The following is a 22,727-nucleotide window of genomic DNA, read 5'->3' as shown; positions in this document are numbered from 1 at the left end:
AACCTGTCAATAACCGTTTGCAGATCGAGGTCAATGTTCCTAAAAATATGTTTACTTCTGGCCCATGGAGCCACAGCGCGAGTCCGACAGAGAGGGGCAGGTAGAGGAAGGGGTGAGGGTGGCACTGCTGAAGCTCGTCACGGATGGATCACGTCCGATCGGTGAGATGAGAGAAAGCTGAAGTGAAACAACAGCAGGATGAGGTAGACGTCAATATAGGAACTCCCTGATGTGACACAGAAAGGCTATTTTTTAATTTCTTTGTATTATTTCTCACCTTGCAGTCACTGATGCTGTTCACCAGCTGCTTGTATTCAGTATTGAAGGTGTGTGTCAGAAGGCGCAGGCACTACAACACAACAGGAACAAGACCGATCAGCTCCGAGCAGAGAAGGAAGAAGGCAGCAACAAGAACGCCCACTAAGCCCACGTTTTTCTCACCTTGGTGGCCAGCTCCTTCTCACGCTTTCAAAGGTGGTGCTGGAGATCTGCGAGGAGACGGAGGTGGATGTGGACAGAGTGCTGGAGCTCACGCTGGGGGACAGAGACTCACTCAGGGACTTGGTGGTGGGAGCTGTTCCCACGGGAGCCGCCTCTCCCAGAAGGTGACGGGTCTTTTCCACCTGGACGAAAGATGGGGGCTAATGTGAGGTAGGGAGAAGAGGGGAGGTTAGTCATGTAACGTCTGTACTCTAAGAAAAAACTTTTTAGAATAGCACTTTGTTCTTTGAGTTGAAAAGTCATTTTTCCCTCTACGATATTAAACAGATTTATTTCTTTATGAATCTTTTAACGCCCCACCTCCTGCAGCTGCTCCATCTTCTCCAGCTCCCACTGGTGCTCTAGGATGAGGCTATCTCCTCTGGGCCTCCAGCCGGCCAGGTTCTCCTCTCCACGCACATAAGCCACTGATGTGTCCAGGACCTTCCTCCTCCTCCTCTGCATCCCTGCTCAGGACATGAGCCCTCATTAGGATGAAGCTCTCCACAGAATTATGATAAAACAGCTGCCGTTCTTTAAACATGTTTCATGGCCGCTCACCTGGGCTTCCAGTGTCAGACATCTTACACAAGCTCAGCTCGTAGATCCCAGTCACTCGGTTGTTATAATGAAGCAGAAGTTTTGAACAAGGAAACTTTGTAACAGGGCAGATATCTTTGATTGTGAAACAGAGATGGCCACAGTGCAGCAGCCCAGATTTACCAGTCAGCAGTTTTGGAGTATCCAGTCCCAAAGAGGTTCTTGAGAGAACGGGGTGGGGAAATCTTGGCGTCTCGGGAGTAAAAGACCGTGCAGATGTCTTTGGTGATAATGGCAGGCTGGATGCAATGGTCCAGCTGCAGAGAGGAGATAAAGGGTGTGTGTTAGACACGATGACATCAAGAGACTTAAAAACACGTACAAACAGGTACAACACGGCGGAGCAGCGGCTGACCTCCAGATACGCAGATAAGGTCATGTAGATCTTCTCTCCGTAGGGAGTGACGCGGTTGAGCAGGAGGGAACCTTTTAAGGGTGTTTTTATTTGTGCTCCCTGGCCTGGAAATAAACGGTTTCCGATCAGACCTGCTTCATCTTCGTGCCCTTGGTATCTGACTCGCTTGCTCCCCCATGCATTTTAAAAGAATCCTTCTCTTCAGCATGAAGTTCTGGCTCAGCTTTAGTGTCTTCATTACATGTACACAAAGACAGAAACATTCAATGATAAAAACACACAGTGGAATAAAATTGTGAGAAGTCATCAGTTGATGCAGTTTAAGGACACTTGCTCTTCTGTGCAGTCTCACCTGGAGCTCACGCTTCTAGTTCATGCCATCATCACCAAAGATTCTTCAAATAATAGTTTAGAGATGTCCATGAATGCACTGCTAACTGCTCTTCACCCTGATAAAAATCAACATGCATTTAGAATAAGAAACACTTTTACAAAACCAAAAGCTTCACTGTACTTAGTGATTTATATGTCTAAAAAAACAGGTTCAGTTTGTAACTGAGAGAGCGGCTCAGTGGTGCTGAATTATATTTCCAATAGAAACACAATTTCATATGTTGTAGTAACAACACACTGCCACAAGATGGCAACCTAGGCCTACTTTACCATGCTGTTCCATGCCTTTAAAGAGTGACAGAGACACTTTTTATGAACTCATCTGTAATGTGTCACCTTTTCTGTAGGATGAAGAAGTGCTTCCCTTCTTTTAAAGTAAATACAGGCTTACAAAGATCCTCTAAACATGTTTCTGAAATAATCCTAAACACAATCACTAAATCAAAAATGCAAGAAACTATTTATTTAATCACTCTTCTTAACTTAATTCCTTAACTTAGTAAAAAAAAAAAAAAATAGACAAGAACTTTTCTGCTGTCTCACCTCTGTCAGTTTTCATGCTGTTGCAAGAACAGGTGGAGGTGCAGGTGGAACTCTGACTTCAGTGTGGTTTGTATGTGCAGGCAGGAGTGTGACATCTCAGAACAGCAGAGGATTGTCGAGCACGGTGACTCCTGCTGCGACGCCCCCGTCTGACTGTCCTGAGCTCCTGGTCCTCAGCAGACGGCCCACACACTCATTCATCACCATGTCTTTACCCTGCCTGTAAGAAATCAAAGAAAAGGCTAACATTAGAAACAGCCACCAACCAATCCCTTTTACTCCACCGCCCAAAAACCAGTGAGAAACACTAGCTAGTATTAACTTGGAATCAAAGTGCACTAATCCCCAGGCTCCCAGCATAACATACAGTCCAACACAAACTCCACAAACTGTCTTGCTTCAGCTGACTTTCCTTCACCTTCTCTCCAGACAATCTGTTGTGCTCTTTTCAGCACAAAGCCACACTCCTGCTCACTGATCCTCACCTCTTTTTAACCTAGTCTCGGCAACTTTGTCCCATAGCTTGCACATCCTTTCCACCTCCATCTTTCTTCCCAGCCAACTGATACATACCTTTTCTCCTTCCTTAAAAGCCAGCCTAAGAAATACGAGTTCATAAACGCCACAGAGAAATAAATCAGAGGAATAAAATGCAAATGATATTGCTTACACTGAACAGCAACACCCAGGTGAGGATTATCTAATGCCAAATTTTCCAAACAATGAAAAAACCGTGCCCTTTTTCTCACCATGTCTAGAGTGTAGAGGTCAGCCAATGTCGCTCGGATCTGCTGCACAGCTTGAGGCTGGTCTGGGAAGAATCTGTCCAGGACTCCAGGTCTGGGGAGCACTTGCTGAACCTTCTTGGTACCAGCCAGGTGAGCGCTGATATCTGGACACAAAGCCATAGAAAAAAAAAAGAAAAAAAATGCATCTATTAATCACCTGGATCACCTGTTGAGAAAGAAAAAAGAAAACAAGCAGAAGAGAACAAGAGTAATAGAATAAACAACATCACAATGATATATGGGAATATGACAGTAAATACTAAATATTAAACATTATTGTGCAGCACATAAGATCAACAGAACACAGTGTGCTTTGAGGTAGGAGCCAAAAAGGGTGTAGTTTGTGTGTGTGAGCACCTGTGAGCATGGACGCGCTTGTTTTTTAAAAAGGTTCCTTCATGTAATGATCTGCTAGAGGGTGTGGGGGGGCCACAGCCCCATCCTCCAGGGCATGAAGCAGGTATGGAGGAGATCAAAACTCCAGACATCCAGAGGCCCCCAGAACACAAGAGACCAAGGAAGACCAACAGAGGGGCAGCCGCGCCACTGTCCCAGAAAGAGCTGAGGAGAGTCCCAGATGAGGGCTCACTCAGCAGCCGCGGAGCAGAAGCCAGGGGGAGTTGCAGTGACGCGCCCGTGAGCTCCGCCGGCAGCCAGCCGTGCCTGAGTGACCGAGCCCCAGGCCGAGAGGCCGGGGGCACCCCCACCTCCGAAGTGGCCCGAGCGAGCCCCAGGCTCCAGGCCCCGATAAGCGGCCGCCAAGGAGTGAGCCGGTGTGTACCTGGACGCCCATCCCCGGACACAAAGAACCACCAACGCACCGACGTCTGAGGGAGTCCGCCACTGGCAGGGGAAGTGGTGGTAGGGGGAGATAGGCCTCCAAACCTTGGAGGGCCTGAGATGTCCCCAGAGAGGTGGCGTCTGATACCCAACCTGACATATAGACACAGACATACAGGCACACACAGATACAAACATCCATTCCCACCCTCATGCTCTCATATGTACTTACTCCACACTCAACCAACGTGGAGACAGACATAAAGAGACGCTGTACACACGATCACACTCCCCAAGCGTACTCTACGAACTGGGTCTAGGTACCGTTGCCCCTGGAGGGGGGAACTGCACCCAGACCCAGGTAGTGTTACCCTTTTCCCTGCGGTGGGGAGAGGCAGACCACCCCAACTCCGCAGCAGCAGGGAGGCCCCACACTCCAGACCGCAGTCGGACGGCCAACTCCTCCTCCTAGCCCCCCTGCTCCAGCAGGCCGCAGAGAATGGGGGTGAGAGAAGACTCCAAACCTCCCTCCACCCGCTCATTGTAGTGTTGATGCATGTGTGTTCTAAGGTGCATTTAAAACCCAGGAGGGTATGGAGCTACCTGCCAGAGAGCAGCAGGTAAGCGCATAGTCCCTCCTGATAGCCCTCAATGTCTACGTGTATTTAAAATTGAGAGGTGGGCAACGACACCAGGGGTGGGGTGTACATGTATCGTGTATCCATGTATCCATGTATTGTGCCCACCCCCAAGATCCTATATGTATGTGTAATGAGAGTGTGAGTAATGTGAATGTCTAAGTTGTGGGATAAAATTGAGGCAGAGGCAGCCAGAAGGGGACAGAGGGGGGGTAGCCTCCTCTGCACCCTGGTGACACCCCCATACTCCGCGCCCCGCCAGGGAAAGGGGGCCCAGGCCCATCCAGACCGGGGCCCAGTGCAGCAGCGCCTCCCGGCCCCACAGAGCCCGGGACAGTCCACCCAACCCCACCACAGAGAAAACTGCACCCACCCCACCATCCACTCATCTTCCAGACTACATAAGACAATAGACGCCCAGGCTGAGATCTTCCTCCACCTCTCCTGTATCTCCCCCTCCTGCAGAGAGAGTTCCTGAAGAGCGGAAAGCTCCAGAGAGTTGCAGCATGGCCTGGAGGTGTCACTATCACAATCTGCGGGGAGTATGATCATTTGTTATGAAAAAAGAAGACCCAAATGCAGACTCACAGGCTGGCAAGGATAAACTAAAGGCAGCCTGTTTATTTTGGACGGAGAGAATGATATGAAATATCTGACAGGGAACTGAGAAACTCAGAAACCTATACTGGGGGATAACACTAGGAAACATGACCAGTGAAGCTGGGTGACGAAAGGAGAAGATTAAACAATAAACACACAGGACGGTTATTAGGGAAGAGGAGACGGCAGGGACAAATCAGGAGTAACGAGACAGTTACAGCAAAACTCAACATAACCAACAAAATAAAATAGGAAGCACGTGTTTTGATCGCTGGCTCCAGTCTGCATGCTGAAGCTTCCTTTGGTTACAAGATACAGAACCAACGTTAGTGTGAATGAGACTATGAGAATGTTATATAGCATTTGCTCCACTTTGAATTCAGTTTGAAGAAGTAAAGAGACAAACAAACTTAAAAGAGACCATAGGATTAAAAAAACACAGACACCGCAAAAGGACGAAACACGGGCAAGAAGCAAAGTAAACAGAAAAGGAAGCAAGGAAATAGAAAGATAAGATCCACATGAATAGAATAGACAAAATATGAGTGCTTCAAGCAAACTGTGCAGGAATAAAATATAAATAGCAAACAGCAGAAATAAATAACAAATGGGGGAAAATATGTAGGATGAACAGGAACAAAGACACTGGAGAACAAAGTGGTGAGGGTTACTCAGACCACCATTAACTGACTAAATACATGGGAACTGGCAAAGTGAGACGCGGTCACAGAGAGTGACAAGGTACAAGGCGCACAAAAAGAGGGACTGGCAAAATTAGACGTCTATCAGAAGTACAGAATACAGAGACAGACAGGCAGACAGTGAAACAAACATGGAGACAAAACCTGCTACACACAGAGACAACACTAACACGGCCTGAACATGAAAGGAAACAAATTTAGACCAGCAACTAAGAGGAAGCACTAATTTGGAAGGGAAATAATACCAGACATATGGTGCACTCTGAATATCACCAGTCTGTTGCAAAGCTAACAGAGAGACAGACAAGCATTCACACCTACAGCTAATTTAAAGATACCACTTCAGCGTCACAGCTGGGTCCTTCTCTGTGTTATAAACGACACAGAGAAGGCCCCAGCTGTGACGCCACAGTAGTTCATTTGTTGACTGATACATCGATGTAGTCTCTCAGGAACGAGGGCGAAATGCCAACGACCGCCTGTCTGTTTTCAGGGCTGTATTTGAAGCCATGCTCCAATCAGGCAAAGTTTTAAGTGTTGCACATTTCGATGGGTTTCTTTCAGCTGACATAGTTTCCATTTGGGTCATGTGGTGTTAGATACCCCAGCGTGTGGTCATAGGGTGAAGAGCCCGGACGATTAGTGGGATTTTAGGTGTGGTGTAAAAATGACGCTGCAACTTTAAAAACGTTGTTGCTTTAAGGATTAACGTACAACCATACTTGGGCTGAGTTTGACACTGGTTCTCTTCAGTAATTAAAATAGCTTTAACACATGATAAGATCAAATGTCAGCTACACTGTGACAGTCGAGGGGCCACACTCAGATATATTTATTCGCTTGTTCTCTTTGTGTGATAAGAGTTTCCATCTGAATTTAACCCCTGTGTGGGGCTGATCTTTCATTTCATTTTATTTCAAGCTCAGATTCTTTGCCTTTGGCACATTTTCTGTGACGAGACTTCAAACCATTCCCACCGTCCTTATTAATCAACATGGTGAAGTGATTCTTCGCAAGGTGATGGGATAGGAAGAGTTTCAGAAAATGAGGCCTTTTGTCTTTATTGGAGAGGTCAGTGCAGACAGGACGGATGGGGGGAAGGCGAGGGGGGAATGACACACAGGAAACGGTGTTGGTCAGACCCAAAGACAGGCGTGGGCAGTGAGGACTCTCACCTTCAGACTCACTGTCTAATCAGTCTGACAGTGAGTCTGAAGACAGAGCAACCCAACACACGTTACTATGTTCATCATCATCATCATTGTTTATTTATATAGCACTTTAAAAACACACAAGGCTGACCAAACTGCTGAACAATAGAAACATAATAGATACCATAAGAATAATAAATACGATAAAATAATAAACATAGCGAAAAACAATAAAATACAAGTAAATACAAGTCAGTCAACCACTGAGTCAAAAGCCAGTGAATAAAAATGCATTTTCAATCTGGATTTAAAAACCAGCACTGATGTCGATTGCCTAATGTGAAGAGGAAGATTATTCCAAAGCTTAGGAGCCACGATAGAGATCGCTCGGTCTCCTCTCAGTTTCAGCCGTGATTTGGGGACTGAGAGCAACAGCTGCTCAGCTGACCGGAGCGAACGAGTGGGGACATAGGGCTTCAGCAGGTGCCAGACCATTTAAAGATTTAAAAACCAATAAAAGAACTTGAAAATGAATCCTAAATTCAATTGGAAGCCAGTGCAGGGAGGCCAAGAGTGATGTTATCACTAAGCAGGACATTAAATCAAATTAATGAGACACCAAAACAAGAGCTGGAGCCCAAGACAGCCATGAAGTCACAGTGTACACAAATACACAAGAAACACAGAAACCAGCTGGGTGGATGTGGCTCGGGAACCTTCTGTTACCTTGAACGTCGGTGTTTTGAACGCTGGCTGCTCCAGTCTGCTTGTATTTGTCCAAGATTTCCCCTCATATCTTGGTTATGGTTATTTTTTCTTTTATTAAACTGATCACACTCCTGTTCATGAATAGAAAAAAACCCCATCAGTGTATTTTCACTTAAACAAGCAGCTGTTTTTTTTGCATTAAAGTTATATAAAAATGTAACAGTGCAAATTCCTCGCTGACAGTTTAACCAAAAGGCATTTCCAGTGGAAAGTAGCCGACATATCCTCAGCATAACCATGTATAATATCCACAAAACCTGAGAAGGTTGGAGAGAAGGTAGGCGAACTCTGCTGGGATCTGCGTTTAACAAAGTGTCTAAAGACGAAACAAAGAAATCTTTCTGTAAATGTTCAGATGCACAGACTGGACTGAAAAAGAGTGAAAAAGCAGCTAACGTCCAAAAATAAGAAAACTTTGAAAGAACTCCAAAAAAACCTGGAGAACTTTTGCTCAAAAAACAGTTTTGTTTTTTTTTTATTACAAGGCAATCTGACAAAATGTCATCAAATGAGACTCAAGACTTCTGCAGGTCTCTGCCATGACTCAATTTTTTTTTCTTAACGGCAGAAACAATTGTTCCTTTTTTACTTTGTTTCTATTTTCTCTTCTCGTTTTTATCTGTTGAACAACAAACAACATTCATGCTGATTCACATAATATCCTGTCTCTACTCTCTGGGATTTCCTCGTAGCTCTTTGATGCAAAGAACATCCATCAAACGCTCCAGCTTGTGCTCAACATCATCGTGAACGGTGATGGTACTCTGACGAGAAAATACTCAGTCGACCTTTTGGTTGATTTGTTAAAGAACCCCAAAATAGCTGATTACCTAACAAGGTATGCAGATAATTCACAGCTCTTTTCCTGAATAGCTGCTTTAAAACTCTGCTGAAAGCCTTTGTCCATTTCCAGGTATCCCCACTTCTCGGCATGTGTGTCTCAAGTGTTAGGACTGCTGCATTGGAAAGACCCAGACCCTGCAGCCAAGGTGAGAGACGACAAATATGATAACCCACACCAGCTGTGCTTAACTCTGTAAGTTCCCAGTATTCCCTGAAACCATCACGTGTGACACAGTTTACATCAGACGTGATGCAGCTGACGTCAACACTGACCTTCTTGTGGTAACAGAGACTTAAAAAAATAATAATAAAGCAACAAAGTGGGTCGCTCTTTGACAGTAAATTCCAGTGCGGTCCGCTCCAATCTCCTCAGGCTGACTCTCTTCTAGGCTCTCCTGACTGTTCCCTTTACATGTTGATAATGTGTCTTGTAAATCTGGATCCCTTTCCAGCAGGACGCTCCTCTTTTTCAGACAGTACCTCAGCTGCTCTCTCTCCTGACAGCCAGCTGTCCACCTCTGCATGGCCAGTCGAGCCAGCGCCGGCATTTGAGGCAGAGCTCGGAGCAGAGCGGGCAGCCAGGCTGAGCACGGAGCAGAGGTTGAAGGTCGCAAACTGACATCTACGTCTTCCAGAGAGCCCAGACCTCCTGCTGCAAACAGACTGCACCAACCGTTGTCTCCCACCAAGCTGTTGTAGGACAGATCCAGTGCACGGAGTGAGGAGAGACAGCCCCGTCTGCACACGGCAGCTGCACAGAGGAAGAGGACCCATTGATAACTGATCACTTTATGCCTGTTCACTTTACTGTTTTGTTCACAATGTTTCTGATGGAGACAAAAATAACACCGAATAGTTTCATTGTTTTGTTTTATACGACAGCTACAGATGCTGGCAGCATGAAATAAATGAAAGAAATATCAATTTCCTTCAGGCTTTACTTGTCTTAATATACATTTATGCAGCCTAATGATCCACTACAGACCAAAAAAGAAAAAGTATAATGTCATTGTGTGTTAGTTACCCAGATGTAGCATGTCATCAGTGGTGAGCTCGCAGCTGCAAAGACGGAGCTCGCTGACGACTGATGGCTGCAGAGCATCCAGCAGGAGCGCCAAGTGACCGCCAACCACTTTACACCAGGAAATATCCACCGTGCGCAGATAGGACACCGCCAGGGCTGATGCATAAACACAAAGTTTTCACCATTTCAGGCTAGAGGGTGGAAGAGGTATTCGGGGAGAATGACTTGAAGGAAAACTTCTATAAATAAACAAGTGTGTGTGTGTGTGTGTGTGTGTGTGTGTGTGTGTGTGTGTGTGTGTGTTACCCAGAGCAGTGAAGGACTCGTTGCTCATGTAGCAGCTGTTGAATGGCAGCCGCCTCATTTGTGTCGCAGGGAGGGCGGAGACCAGCAGGTGGACCACACCTCCCACTTCCTTATTGGATGACACATCAAGCTCGGTCAGTGCAGTGAGAGAGGGCAGCACCTGGACTGAAAAACAACGAGTCACATGACTGCTGCAGCGAGCATGCGATTAGTGTCCGGCGTGTGAGATTGGTAGCAACTGACTCAGAGCCTCTAGATCATCTCGCGTGAGGCAACACAGGTGGAGGTCGAGTCTCTCCAGGTGTGTGACGTGAGCCAGGTGAAAGGTGAGGCGGCTCAGTCCACCAGCTAGAAGCAGCTTTACAGTATATTAATCAGAACAATGCTGCTCTCTAATGTATCTTGGTAAAGCGCAGAAAAATCTAATGTTTTATATGATACAGTGTGATTTCAGTAACATATCATAATGGAGGCTTCAGCAAGTACTTACGAAGGACATCTTTCCTCTGCTCTTCAGTTAGTTCATCAAATACCTCCCAAAACATCTGTATGGTGGGGTGGCGGTCATGATATCTCCAACCATAACTTGTGTTCTGAAAACAGTGAAAATGACTGTTATAATCATAGAGTTTGTAAGGTCAGGCACATATACACTATGTTGCCAAAAGTATTCCCTAACACATCCAAATCATTCAATTAATGTGTTCCAATCACTTCCATGGACACAGGTGTATTAGATCAAGCACCTAGGCATGCAGACTACTTCTACAAACATGTGTGAAAGGACGAGTCGCTCTCAGGAACTGAATGAATTCCAGCATGGTAATGTGATAGGATGCACCAGTGCAACAAGTCCAGTCATGAAATTTCCTCGCTATTAAATATTCCATAGTCAGCTGTTAGTGATATTATAACAAAGTGGAAGTAATTGGAAATGACAGCGAGTCAGCTGATGCTAAGGCTCATAGTGCACTTAAGTCACCAATATCTGCAGTCTGCTGTTGTTACAGATGTCCAAACTTCATTGGTTTCCATGGCTGAGCAGCTGCATCCCAGCCTTACACTGACAAACACAATGCAAAGCGTCAGATGGAGTGATTTAAGCATCTCAACACTGGACTCTAAAGCAGTGGAGATGTGTTTACTGGAGTGACGAATCACACTTCTCTGACTGGCAATCCGATGGATGTGTCAGGGTTTGGTGGTTGCCAGAAGTACTTGTCTGACTGCACTGTGCCAAGTGTAAAGTGTGGTGGAGGGGCGGTTATGGTGTGGGGCTGTTTATCGGGAGTTGGGTCGCCCCCTTAGTGCAGATGAAAGGAACTCTTAATGCTTCAGCATATCAAGACAATTTCATGCTTCCAGTTTGGGGATGGCCACTTTCTGTTCCAACATGGCTGGGCACCAGTGCACAATACAAGGCCCATAAAGACATGGATGAGTGAGTTTGGTGTAGAAGAACTGGACTAGCCTGCACAGAGTCCTGACCTCAACCTGATAGAACATCTTTGGGATGAATTAGAGCAGCAACTGTGAGCCAGGCCTTCTCCTCCAACATCAGTGTCTGACACCATAAATGCACCTCTGGAAGAATAGTCAAAAAATTCCCATAAACACACCTAAACCTTGTGGAAAGCTTTTCCAGAAGAGTGGAAGCAGTTATAGCTGCGAACGGTGGGCTGACTATTATATTATACTATCATACAAAAGTCTGGATTAAGACTGAGATGTGACTCAAGTTCATATTTGTGTTAAAGCAGCCGACTGAATGCTTTTGACAGTATGCAGTACACAGTTATTGTGCTACAGGACAGCTGTGAAACTACAGCCTGTGTCTGTTTGGCTGACTGTACCTGTTTGAACTTTTCCCAGTCATGCACGTCCTGGCCGACCAGCACTCCCTGCAGCTCCTCTGGTCGAAACAGCCTCACCAAATCCTGCTCACACACCAGGAAGAAGCCTCGCTTGAACTCCTGGAACAGACTCTCCACTGATGTGTTGAAGGCATGATTCACATAGGCCTCCACAAACTCCTTCCTGTTTAGGAGGGAAAATTTTGAATCAGCAAACATTTCACAAAGACAAAGGTGCTGCAGATGAACCTCACAAACACTTCATGTTTTATATGCTTACTTATTTTGACCTGTCACACAAACACTATAAAACATTGTTTCTGTGCTTTGGGGTTTTTCTTTTCTACACAGAGGTATAGCACGACTAGACCCTAAAGGCAGGCTGCTCACCTACAACCAGCTCATAAACATCTTTCCAATGGAGCTCGCTGCCCTTCTCGTGGATGAGGGTCACTGTGATCCTCCGCTGGATCCCCTGCAGCAAACATAACAGGAGCTCAGGATCACAGTGAGCACAGCTAGAGCAACATTACGCTTTAAAAAAAGATATAGCCGCTCACAAGCTAGCGGATCAACTCCATCTTACGGGTATAGTCTGGATGTGCGATATTGATGAACGGTGAGAGAGATTGAAGGAGAAAAGAAGAGGAAGGAGGACAGAGTTGGGTAAGAGGATTATATAAATAAGAGATACATACATATCCAAAGGAGGTGAGAAATGACAAGGGGAAAAAAGTGGAAGGTCACACGAGGCAGCTTATGTAAAAAAAAATCAACATAAAATTATTGATGGCAAAGAACACATTGAAGTGACATGGAAACACTCGCCTGGTTTGGACAGAGGCATGGGAATAGGATAGTACTTCCTGGATGCTGTTGGAGGACTGTTGACATAATAAAAATACCTTTTTTCTATATATGCCTATAAAATTAGCCAATGTGATTAGAATACAATCGTTTACACATTTCTAACAAAATCTGCTGCATTAAATATGAATTATCACTGCACGACTGGATCTGCTGTTTGACCCCCACCAACCTGGTCCCGTCCTGATATTCTAACTCTGTAATATGCAACTTCTGTCAGTGTCCTGATACTGGAAACTGAATTTCCCAGAGGAACCACCCGAGGGATTAATAAAGTTCTATCTAATCTACATCGACAACAGAAAAAGAAAACCTGCTGCTTGCAACAGCATTGTGTTAGAAGCATTTTTACTGGAGTGAATGCATTTAACTGTACTTGCATCATCTGTTAAAAGTACTTATATATTGCAATAAGACTGCAAAAAGCAAAGGGGACTGAATTCTATAGTATGTGGTATGTGTATAAGGTGACACATGTATGCAGTTTCCTGCCATTAGTGTAATGTAAACTTGGAATCATCACATATCTACAGGTATTTGTACTGAATGGAATGAGCTGTGGTGATTAAAAGCATTAGCAAAAGCATACTTACTAGTGGTCTTTTCTTCTTAGGTCTGGATCTTGATGCCTCTGGGACTGAAGATCACAGCCAAGTCACCAGTTTCATAAACAACAAACAAACAAAAAGCAAATAAACAAAACACTTTCAGAGATCGCACAACTTTGGTTTTCATCTTCATATGATAATGTTCCTTGAATCAAATCTTCCATACACACTCTACTACAGTGTATCAGACTATTCTAAATACTTCCACAAACAATGACATACCCATCTTTGTCTTTTTGTGGCTTTCACCAAAAACTCTCCCCCTGGTGGATCCTGTGTTGACGTACGTGACTTTGGGAGAAAAACAAAAACAAAATCATTTTAAATGGTTACATTAAATGTAATAATATCAACATTCAATAGATTTGACTGTACATGTATCAGCTGGTGTAAAATACATGTTCCTTGATCCTTGGTCAGGGAACATAAATTACTGTCGTTTCAGCCATCGGGTACTCCTCTAAAATTCAGCCTGGACTCCAAATATAAAGCATACAATACATACAAACATACAAATCACCTTTGCTGGTCTTGTTGCCTGCGTGCTCCACTTGCCCCTCTGAAGTGCTCAGTGGGTCATCCTGTCCCTTGTTGAGCTCAATCTTCTCCATCACATTCCTCACTTCCTCCACCTGCGTGGTCCTCACCTCCCGTCCCTCCATAATCGTTGCCTCCTCCTGGTTGTTGATCATTCAAGTTAGTTTACACAATGGGTCAAACTTTTAACTTTATCCTGCTTTACGCCTTCTGGTTTGTAGCAGACTAAGTATATATGATGTATGAAAGGGAACAGAGTGGAGTTAGAGTGTGAGGGTGAAGGAGAAGATGTTGTGATTCAGTGATGATGATGATGATGATGATGGTGACCAAACGTCAGTCTGCTGGAAGTGCAAAATGCTACAGACCCCTGACTCCACCAAAACATCGGGCTTAAGACTACATACCTTTTCTTCAAGGCCCGTGTACAATGTGCTCTTTAACCTCTATAAACTTCAAATCCAAGTGTAGACACAGATGCCACACTGACAGACTGAAAAGAATTACAAAAGCTTTTGGTAAAACGTCTCATGATGACTATCTAAATTGCATGTGACTTCACTGTGTTGGAACAGATGTACTATAAATGCCAGTTCATCTCACAACAGCTACTGAATGTGTTCATTTAAATCTGTCTAAAGAGCCAGTAATCACAGAGGATAGATACTGGAAGCAAACTGAAATGTTAGGAGGAACTAAATCACACATTACAACACCAGTGGCAGCACCCTGCTGTCTCACACATCGGGATCACGGTCCTGTTGAAACTGTGAACAAGTATTTGCCTCCTTTCTGATTTCGTATCTTATTCCATATTTGTCACACTTACACCTTTCACATCAATACATTTATAACATTAGACAACAATGTCTAATATTCAACGGCAGTTTGCAAGGGCAAAACGCTATCCAAACATACTTGGTCCTATATTGTATTGTATTGTATCTTTCTTTATTTCAGACATATAGAGAAAAAAAAAACAATATATACACAACTACACATACTTTCATTTACAAATACGAATATATATGTAAATACACACACACACGTATGTGCTCAGATAAAACAAAAAAATAAAATAAAATAAAACAAAGTCTAAATGACATGAAATGACAATTATTTGGTCTGAAATGGAGTAGGAAGAAGTATAACATACTTATTAATCCCTACCCCCTGCTCAACATTTTGTTGAATCCCACATAATTCACCTAATTCCCATCATCACTTACCCCACACAATAAACAAGGAGAACATGTATAAACATAGCTACAGTGATAGATAGAATTTAGATAGAATTTAGTATATTTATACATACAATGGGTGATCAACTTTATCAGTTTCATATTCTTCCAAAAGCAGTTTTCGAAACATCTTTATGAACTGACTAATTCTTGAGCATTGCTGTAGGTCCACAGTAAAACTATTCCACAGTTTTACCCCATAAATAGTAACACAAAAGGTTTTAACCTTTGTCTGTGCTTTAAGAGTCTTCAGATTTAATTTCCCCCTCAATTCATAGTCCCCTTCTCTGTCAAAAAACATCCTCTGTACATTTCCTGGTAACACATTGTATCTGGCTTTGTACATAATTTTTGCAGTTTTATATTTTATAAGATCCATAAACTTCAGAATTTTTAATTTCAAGCACATGATGTTTGTTGGTCTCTAAATCCTGCTTTAGTAATCATCCTGATTGCTTTTTTCTGAATTTTACATAGTGGTTGAAGTGAAGCTTTGTATGTATTTCCCCAGATTTCCACACAGTATTCCAAATATGGCAATATAAGTGAACAATAAAGTACCCGGAGTGATTTGGAAGGCAAAAAATGTTTAACTTTACTCAGTACAGAGATGCTTCTTGACAGTTTAGCTTGTATATGCTTTATGTGAGGTTTCCAGCAGATTTTCTTATCTATTATCACACCCAGAAATTTTGTATCAGAAACTTGCTCTATTTCAACATTGTTTATTAACAATTTTGCTCCGGCATCTTTTTTACAATTTCCAAATAACATAAATGTAGTTTTTTTCAAATTTAGTGATAACTTGTTTCTGTCAAACCATGTTTTCAGTTTAATCATTTCTTGTGTGACAATTTCCAAAAGCTGCTGTGAATTCTCTCCAGCACAAAAAATATTTGTATCATCTGCAAATAAAATAAACTGTAATATATCAGATGTTTTACATATATCATTGATGTAGAGGATAAACAGCTTTGGTCCCAATACTGACCCCTGTGGAACTCCGCAAACAATGTCCAGGCACTCTGATATTCACCAATCTTCACAAATTGTTGCCTGTCTCTCAAATAACTCCTGACCCACTCTAGCACCACTCCTCTAATGCCATAGTACTCCAGTTTATCAAGTAATATTTCATGATTAATTGTGTCAAAAGTCTTTGATCTATATTGTTGGTGATATTTTCAATTAGTTCCATTAATGCCATAGATGTTGATCTATTTGGTCTGAAACCATACTGACTGTCCATTATTATTTTGTGTTTATCTATAAATTTGTCAAGTCTATTAAAAATGAAAACTTTTTCCAGTATTTTTGAAAATTGTGAAAGTAGAGAAACAGGCCTATTGTTACACCCCGGCCTAGGCAACCGGAGTGCAACACGAAAAAAGTAAAAATAAAGAAAAAAAAAAAAAAAGAAAAAAAAAAAAAAAAAACAACACCCACACACCACACACAAAAAACCCCCACTAAAGCTCACCACCAAAATCCCGAAACGAAAGTATCGACAAATCTATTTTCAACAAACTATTTATTTATAACAAAACACCAAACTATTTACAACACGGGGGAGATCGCGACCATGACACACTGAAACACAGGGTTTAAATACCTAGAGGGAGCAATCAGGAAAATGGACCACAAGAGGGAAACACAGCTGGGGCAACTCAGAACTGACGAGACAGGGAAACGTAAACTGAAAAGACTAAGATAACACAGACTTTCAAAGTAAAACAGGAAACACATAACAGTCACGCCAAAAAGAACACACTGACAACACCGAAACGTAATAGTTCCCCCCACCCAAAAATCAAACATTTAACACCAAGTGAAAAGTTTGATCCAGACAGACGAAGCCGATGAAGGCTGGAGCGGTCCCACTGACCCTCCAGCAGACGACGAAGGCTGGAGCGGTCCCACGGACCCTCCAGTGAAGGCGGATGAAGGCTGGAGCGGTCCCACGGACCCTCCAGCGACGACAAAGGCTGGGGCGGTCCCACGGACCCTCCCCTCAGCGAAGGCAGACGAAGCTGATGAAGGCTGGAGCGGTCCCACTGACCCTCCAGCAGACGACGAAGGCTGGAGCGGTCCCTCGGACCCTCCAGCGAAGGCGGATGAAGGCTGGAGCGGTCCCTCGGACCCTCCAACAGACGACGAAGGCTGGAGCGGTCCCTCGGACCCTCCAGCGAAGGCGGATGAAGGCTGGAGCAGTCCCACGGACCCTCCAGCGAAGGCGGATGAAGGCTGGAGCGGTCCCACGGACCCTCCAGCGACGACAAAGGCTGGGGCGGTCCCCGGACCCCCCAGCGAAGGCAATCCCGGACGAGCCCCCATATGTTACACCCCGGCCTAGGCAACCGGAGTGCAACACGAAAAAAGTAAAAATAAAGGAAAAAAAAAAAACACACACACACACACACAAAAACCCCCCACTAAAGCTCACCACCAAAATCCCGAAACGAAAGTATCGACAAATCTATTTACAACAAACTATTTACAACACGGGGGAGATCGCGACCATGACACACTGAAACACAGGGTTTAAATACCTAGAGGGAGCAATCAGGAAAATGGACAACAAGAGGGAAACACAGCTGGGGCAACTCAGAACTGACGAGACAGGGAAACGTAAACTGAAAAGACTAAGATAACACAGACTTTCAAAGTAAAACAGGAAACACATAACAGTCACGCCAAAAAGAACACACTGACAACACCGAAACGTAACAGTTCCCCCCACCCAAAAATCAAACATTTAACACCAAGTGAAAAGTTTGATCCAGACAGACGAAGCCGATGAAGGCTGGAGCGGTCCCACTGACCCTCCAGCAGACGACGAAGGCTGGAGCGGTCCCACGGACCCTCCAGTGAAGGCGGATGAAGGCTGGAGCGGTCCCACGGACCCTCCAGCGACGACAAAGGCTGGGGCGGTCCCACGGACCCTCCCCTCAGCGAAGGCAGACGAAGCTGATGAAGGCTGGAGCGGTCCCACTGACCCTCCAGCAGACGACGAAGGCTGGAGCGGTCCCTCGGACCCTCCAGCGAAGGCGGATGAAGGCTGGAGCGGTCCCTCGGACCCTCCAACAGACGACGAAGGCTGGAGCGGTCCCTCGGACCCTCCAGCGAAGGCGGATGAAGGCTGGAGCGGTCCCACGGACCCTCCAGCGACGACAAAGGCTGGGGCGGTCCCCGGACCCCCCAGCGAAGGCAATCCCGGACGAGCCCCCATATGTTACACCCCGGCCTAGGCAACCGGAGTGCAACACGAAAAAAGTAAAAATAAAGGAAAAAAAAAAAACACACACACACACAAAAACCCCCCACTAAAGCTCACCACCAAAATCCCGAAACGAAAGTATCGACAAATCTATTTACGACAAACTATTTACAACACGGGGGAGATCGCGACCATGACACACTGAAACACAGGGTTTAAATACCTAGAGGGAGCAATCAGGAAAATGGACAACAAGAGGGAAACACAGCTGGGGCAACTCAGAACTGACGAGACAGGGAAACGTAAACTGAAAAGACTAAGATAACACAGACTTTCAAAGTAAAACAGGAAACACATAACAGTCACGCCAAAAACAACACACTGACAACACCGAAACGTAACACTATAATTTGTAAATTGGTGTCTATCTCCATTTTTAAACAGTGGTATTACTTTAGCTGTTTTCATTTGTGTTGGGAATGCACCAGTTTGTAGAGACAAATTGCAAATGTGTGTTAAGGGTTTGGAGATGCCATCTATCACTTTCTTAACGATTTCCATATCAATGTCATCAGAGTCTGTAGAATTTTTTGTTTGTGATTTCCCAACAATATCAATGATTTCCTTTTCTTCTACCACCGTTAAAAACATTGAATGAGGATTGCAGTCAATGAGTTTCGTTTCTTTCTCTGCAGAATCTGTTATATCAGGAATTGTTTCAGCCAAGTCTGGCCCAACACTTACAAAGAATTTATTAAACTCATTAACCACATCTCTCATGTTAGTAATATTTCTATCATTATCATTATCATTCATATCATATTAAAATGTAATCGCACCGAAAACCTGATACCTTGTGTGTCACCTCTGACACCAACAACTGCAGCAAGCGTTTGGTGCTAGAGGTCACATTTTGAGTTTGTGAAGATATTTAAGGTAGACACACGTAATTAGCGGCAGCTGTGTTGTTGAACGGGAGGAAGCAAACAGTTTGTGACCGCTGCGCTGCTGTTAAATCCTGAAAATAAAGAATCTGAAGGACAAGATGAGTAAGGCTGGAGTTATTGGACTGTATCAAGTTTAATAACTTCATGCATACCAGTGACATCGCGTCACCCCCGCCAACGAACAGCCCAGTGGCTTCAAGCCTGGGCTTAGCCTCTACAGGAGAGGTTTCAGCCATGTGTGTCCATCACAAGCCCACCACCATGATCTCAGGCCTTGAGGCAACAATCACGAAAACTAATCTTAACTGAGAGTGTTGGATGTCCTCATTGTTGCAGAGCACATGGACAGCATACTCACCTGGTTCTGTGGGCCAGCAGCACATGTCACACCATCCATCACCCTTGTCATCACATTCAATCTTGGTCTGAGAGAAACCTGAAGACAGAAACGTTCAATGATAAAAACACACAGTAGAATAAAATTGTGAGAAGTCATCAGTTGATGCAGTTTAAGGACACTTGTTGTTCTGTGCAGTCTCACCTGGAGCTCACGTTTCTAGTTCATGCCATCATCACCAAAGATTCTTCAATTAATAGTTTAAAGATGTCCATGAATGCACTGCTAACTGCTCTTCACCCTGATAAAAATCAACATGCATTTAGAATAAGAAACACTTTTACAAAACCAAAAGCTTCACTGTACTTAGTGATTTATACGTCTAAAAAAACAGGTTCAGTTTGTAACAGAGAGCGGCTCAGTGGTGCTGAATTATATTTCCAATAGAAACACAATGTCATATGTTGTAGTAACAACACACTGCCACAAGATGGCAGCCTAGGCCTACTTTACCATGCTATTCCAGTAAAAAAAGAAAAAGTGACAGAGCCTTGAAAGAGTGACAGAGACACTTTTTATGAACTCATCTGTAATGTGTCACCTTTTCTGTAGGATGAAGAAGTGCTTCCCTTCTTTTAAAGTAAATACAGGCTTACAAAGATCCTCTAAACATGTTTCTGAAATAATAATAATAATGGTTTGGATTTATATAGCGCTTTTCAAGGCACCCAAAGTGCTTTACAATGCCACTATTCATTCACTCTCACATTCACACAATAATCCTAAACACAATCATTAAATCAAAAAAATTTTTTCGTTTTTTTAAATCTATTTAGCTTGTTGTGCAGTATTGTCGCTGTAAACAGTGTTGCTGTAAACAGTGTGTAACGTTACTTGAAAAAAGTAATCGGATTACAGTAACGCGTGGGCAGTTAACATCTCTGTTAACTAGTCATGATAGAAGCCAATATTTCTGTCCTAACATGGTCTGAATATGTTTGACTACAAGCTAACATTTACAGCATGACTTTAAGCTAGCACCATAAAGACGGTAAAAGACACTGTAATATGTAGAAATGCATGTGAAAAGTGTTATATTAGCAGTGGTTGTGCTACTCCACACAGCCACTTTAACATTACTGACACTGTGTTTCTTACCTGTAAACAGCAGGTCTTGTGTGATAAAAGCTTGTGCAGAAAGTAGCAGGTGTAGACTGGCCCATAGCACTGTATGAAGTGATAAGATGTGAAAGGACATATATAGGGTACCTTAAAGGGCGCCTTAAAAGTGTTTCCCTGAGCTTTTACTTGCAGCTTGATATCTAAATAAATGTGAATGAAAAAAAAAAAGCTGGAAAAAGGAGGAGCCCGGAGCTTCGTCTTTCGCTCGGCCTACCCCGCTATAGCAGACAGACCGTCAGAGACTCGAACTTGGCCGTTAAACTCTGGGGTCTGAATGCTGGCCTCTTAACGCTGCGCACCACACAGCCGGCCAGTTGAAAATAGAAAAAAAGGACATTTATCTTCTGTTGTTCAACAATTTTTTTCGTTTTTTAAAATCTATTTAGCTTGTTGTGCAGTATTGTTCCACACAAATGACACATGGAAACCTAGCTATTTTTTTTTACTGGCTTTCACAAAATGGGACTGCCAATGTTGGAGGTGTTACTGCGCCAAAGTCTTCCTGCTAGCCGGAAACCTGCTGGCGGCGCCACTATGTTCTCAGCACACTCTTCAGCGTCAGCTTTGTTGCCTGTTTTCGGCACACCTACCTAGTCCCACTCATCCACTTTATCTGCTCATGGCAGATTTACCCACACTGAGCACTCCTTGGATTAAGGTAAATTGAAGCAGGTCATTATAAAAAAGACACACAGTTTATCATCTTATCCTTGTGCAACAGCTAAAAGCACTCTGTTCATTTGTTTGCTAGATTAGCCGCTAGCATACATACACTGTGTTAGAGGCTTGTTGCTACCTAGTTAGCGATGCTACACACCTGTTACTGTGTATTTTTCAATGATTCAGCACTCCTTGGATTTTTAGACAGTAATGAGATCATGTGCACACTCCACAGAGGTCCAGAGTCCAAATGTGACCTCTAGCACCAAACGCTTGCTGCAGTTGTTGGTGTCAGAGGTGACACACAAGGTATCAGGTTTTCTGTGTGATTACTTTTTCATATAGGACCAAGTATGTTTGGATAGCGTTTTGCCCTTGAAAACTGCCGTTGAATATTAGACATTGTTGTCTAATGTTATAAATGTATTGATGTGAAAGGTGTAAGTGTGACAAATATGGAATAAGATAGGAAATGAGAAAGGCGGCAAATACTTGTTCACAGGGCTATAGTCTGTAAATGGTCTTCTTTTGGCTATAGTAGATCTTTTACTTGTTCATTTTTTAATTGTTTGTTAAAATAGTTTTTTCCATCATATTGAGTATAGAGGAATGCAACTGTGGGCTTTAGCGATTAGCCCGTTTCAACAGGACCGTGATCCCGATGTGTGAGACAGCAGGGTGCTGCCACTGGTGTTGTAATGTGTGATTTAGTTCCTCCTAACATTTCAGTTTGCTTCCAGTATCTATCCTCTGTGATTACTGGCTCTTTAGACAGATTTAGTAGAAGTGTGTGAGCTATTGGCTCAGTATAAAGGGTCAGTAGTGTTTTCATGTCACCTATCCATCCTCCATTTAGTCACCCAAAGCATGTAGTAAATACTGCTCACTTTTATTCATCTTCTCTTAAATCCAGAAAAATTCCCACTTGTTAACGTTGAGCTTGTGTGTGTGTGTGTGTGTGTGTGTGTGTGTGTGTGTGTGTGTGAGAGAGAGAGAGAGAGAGAGCTGTGCATGAAGTGTGGTGGAAGCAAAACAGCAAAAGTCAGAGTGAATTCATGATGATGTTTTTGTGAAGCGTAGTTTGGATCTTCTTTTGCTGCTGGTTCAGTCAATATTGTTTTGGAGAGACATCAAACTAACAGCTTTAGAATCAGCGCAAAAAGGGCGTAAACACAAAGCGCGGAGCCGCCGAAACATCAGAATCAGCGAGCTGTCTGCTTTCAGCCCCGAGTGTCGTGCCGTCGGGTGAGAAAGGCGACGTCTCACCGATTCTGATTCGCGGGTCTTTGTGTTTACGTCTTTGTGCAG

The 22,727-nt window shown here is 43.8% G+C and overlaps 3 protein-coding genes and 1 long non-coding RNA gene across 9 annotated transcripts in view; 2 read left to right on the top strand and 2 right to left on the bottom strand.

Annotated features, from left to right (window-relative positions):
* Positions 1–22,727, top strand: part of LOC113024478 (kinesin-like protein KIF1B) — a 91,849-nt gene that overhangs the window by 21,038 nt on the left and 48,084 nt on the right. The window contains exon 1 of one of the 3 annotated variants that reach the window (XM_080303113.1): positions 20,987–21,417. The exons of 1 other annotated variant lie outside the window; for it this stretch is intronic. The gene's annotated coding sequence lies outside the window, so the exon portion shown is untranslated. Of the gene's footprint in view, positions 1–20,986; positions 21,418–22,727 lie in introns of those variants that run through there. One more of the 3 variants, XM_080303115.1, reaches the window with a different exon arrangement.
* On the bottom strand, positions 349–7,883 carry LOC145429505 (kinesin-like protein KIF1B). 3 transcript variants are annotated; one of them, XM_080303119.1, is made up of 5 exons: positions 2,372–4,478; positions 1,788–1,884; positions 1,042–1,667; positions 802–947; positions 349–623 (listed from the first exon to the last, which is right to left on the bottom strand). In XM_080303119.1, exons 3-5 carry the CDS (start codon positions 1,457–1,459, stop codon positions 438–440), a joined length of 750 nt encoding a protein of 249 aa, XP_080159245.1. In that variant the 5' UTR covers positions 1,460–1,667; positions 1,788–1,884; positions 2,372–4,478; the 3' UTR covers positions 349–437. The 3 variants fall into 3 exon arrangements, 2 of the variants coding, with proteins under 2 accessions (XP_080159245.1, XP_080159246.1); XR_013909754.1 differs by lacking the exons at positions 349–623; positions 802–947 and having other exon boundaries at positions 1,202–1,337; positions 1,436–1,667; positions 2,372–4,469; XM_080303120.1 differs by lacking the exons at positions 1,042–1,667; positions 1,788–1,884; positions 2,372–4,478 and adding an exon at positions 7,756–7,883 and having other exon boundaries at positions 365–623.
* Positions 8,638–20,953, bottom strand: LOC145429502 (leucine-rich repeat-containing protein 31-like). 2 transcript variants are annotated; one of them, XR_013909748.1, is made up of 9 exons: positions 20,736–20,953; positions 19,782–19,878; positions 19,599–19,676; positions 13,819–13,975; positions 13,521–13,589; positions 13,284–13,327; positions 12,214–12,298; positions 11,824–12,007; positions 10,655–11,554 (listed from the first exon to the last, which is right to left on the bottom strand). XR_013909748.1 is itself a non-coding variant. In XM_080303109.1 (6 exons), exons 1-5 carry the CDS (start codon positions 12,040–12,042, stop codon positions 8,934–8,936), a joined length of 1,101 nt encoding a protein of 366 aa, XP_080159235.1. In that variant the 5' UTR covers positions 12,043–12,057; the 3' UTR covers positions 8,638–8,775; positions 8,914–8,933. The 2 variants fall into 2 exon arrangements, 1 of the variants encoding a protein (XP_080159235.1); XM_080303109.1 differs by lacking the exons at positions 10,655–11,554; positions 12,214–12,298; positions 13,284–13,327; ... (3 more) ...; positions 19,782–19,878; positions 20,736–20,953 and adding exons at positions 8,638–8,775; positions 8,914–9,391; positions 9,665–9,820; positions 9,971–10,135; positions 10,461–10,563 and having other exon boundaries at positions 11,824–12,057.
* LOC145429515 (uncharacterized) lies at positions 10,092–13,508 on the top strand. The gene is made up of 4 exons (XR_013909758.1): positions 10,092–10,296; positions 11,843–12,057; positions 12,175–12,489; positions 13,304–13,508. It is a non-coding gene; the product is annotated as an uncharacterized LOC145429515 (long non-coding RNA).

Source organism: Astatotilapia calliptera, chromosome 6 (genome assembly GCF_964374335.1).
Source record: "Astatotilapia calliptera chromosome 6, fAstCal68.1, whole genome shotgun sequence".
NCBI lineage: Eukaryota > Metazoa > Chordata > Actinopteri > Cichliformes > Cichlidae > Astatotilapia > Astatotilapia calliptera.
Note: the sequence above shows the minus strand (reverse complement) of the source record. Positions and strands in the feature narration are given on the sequence as shown.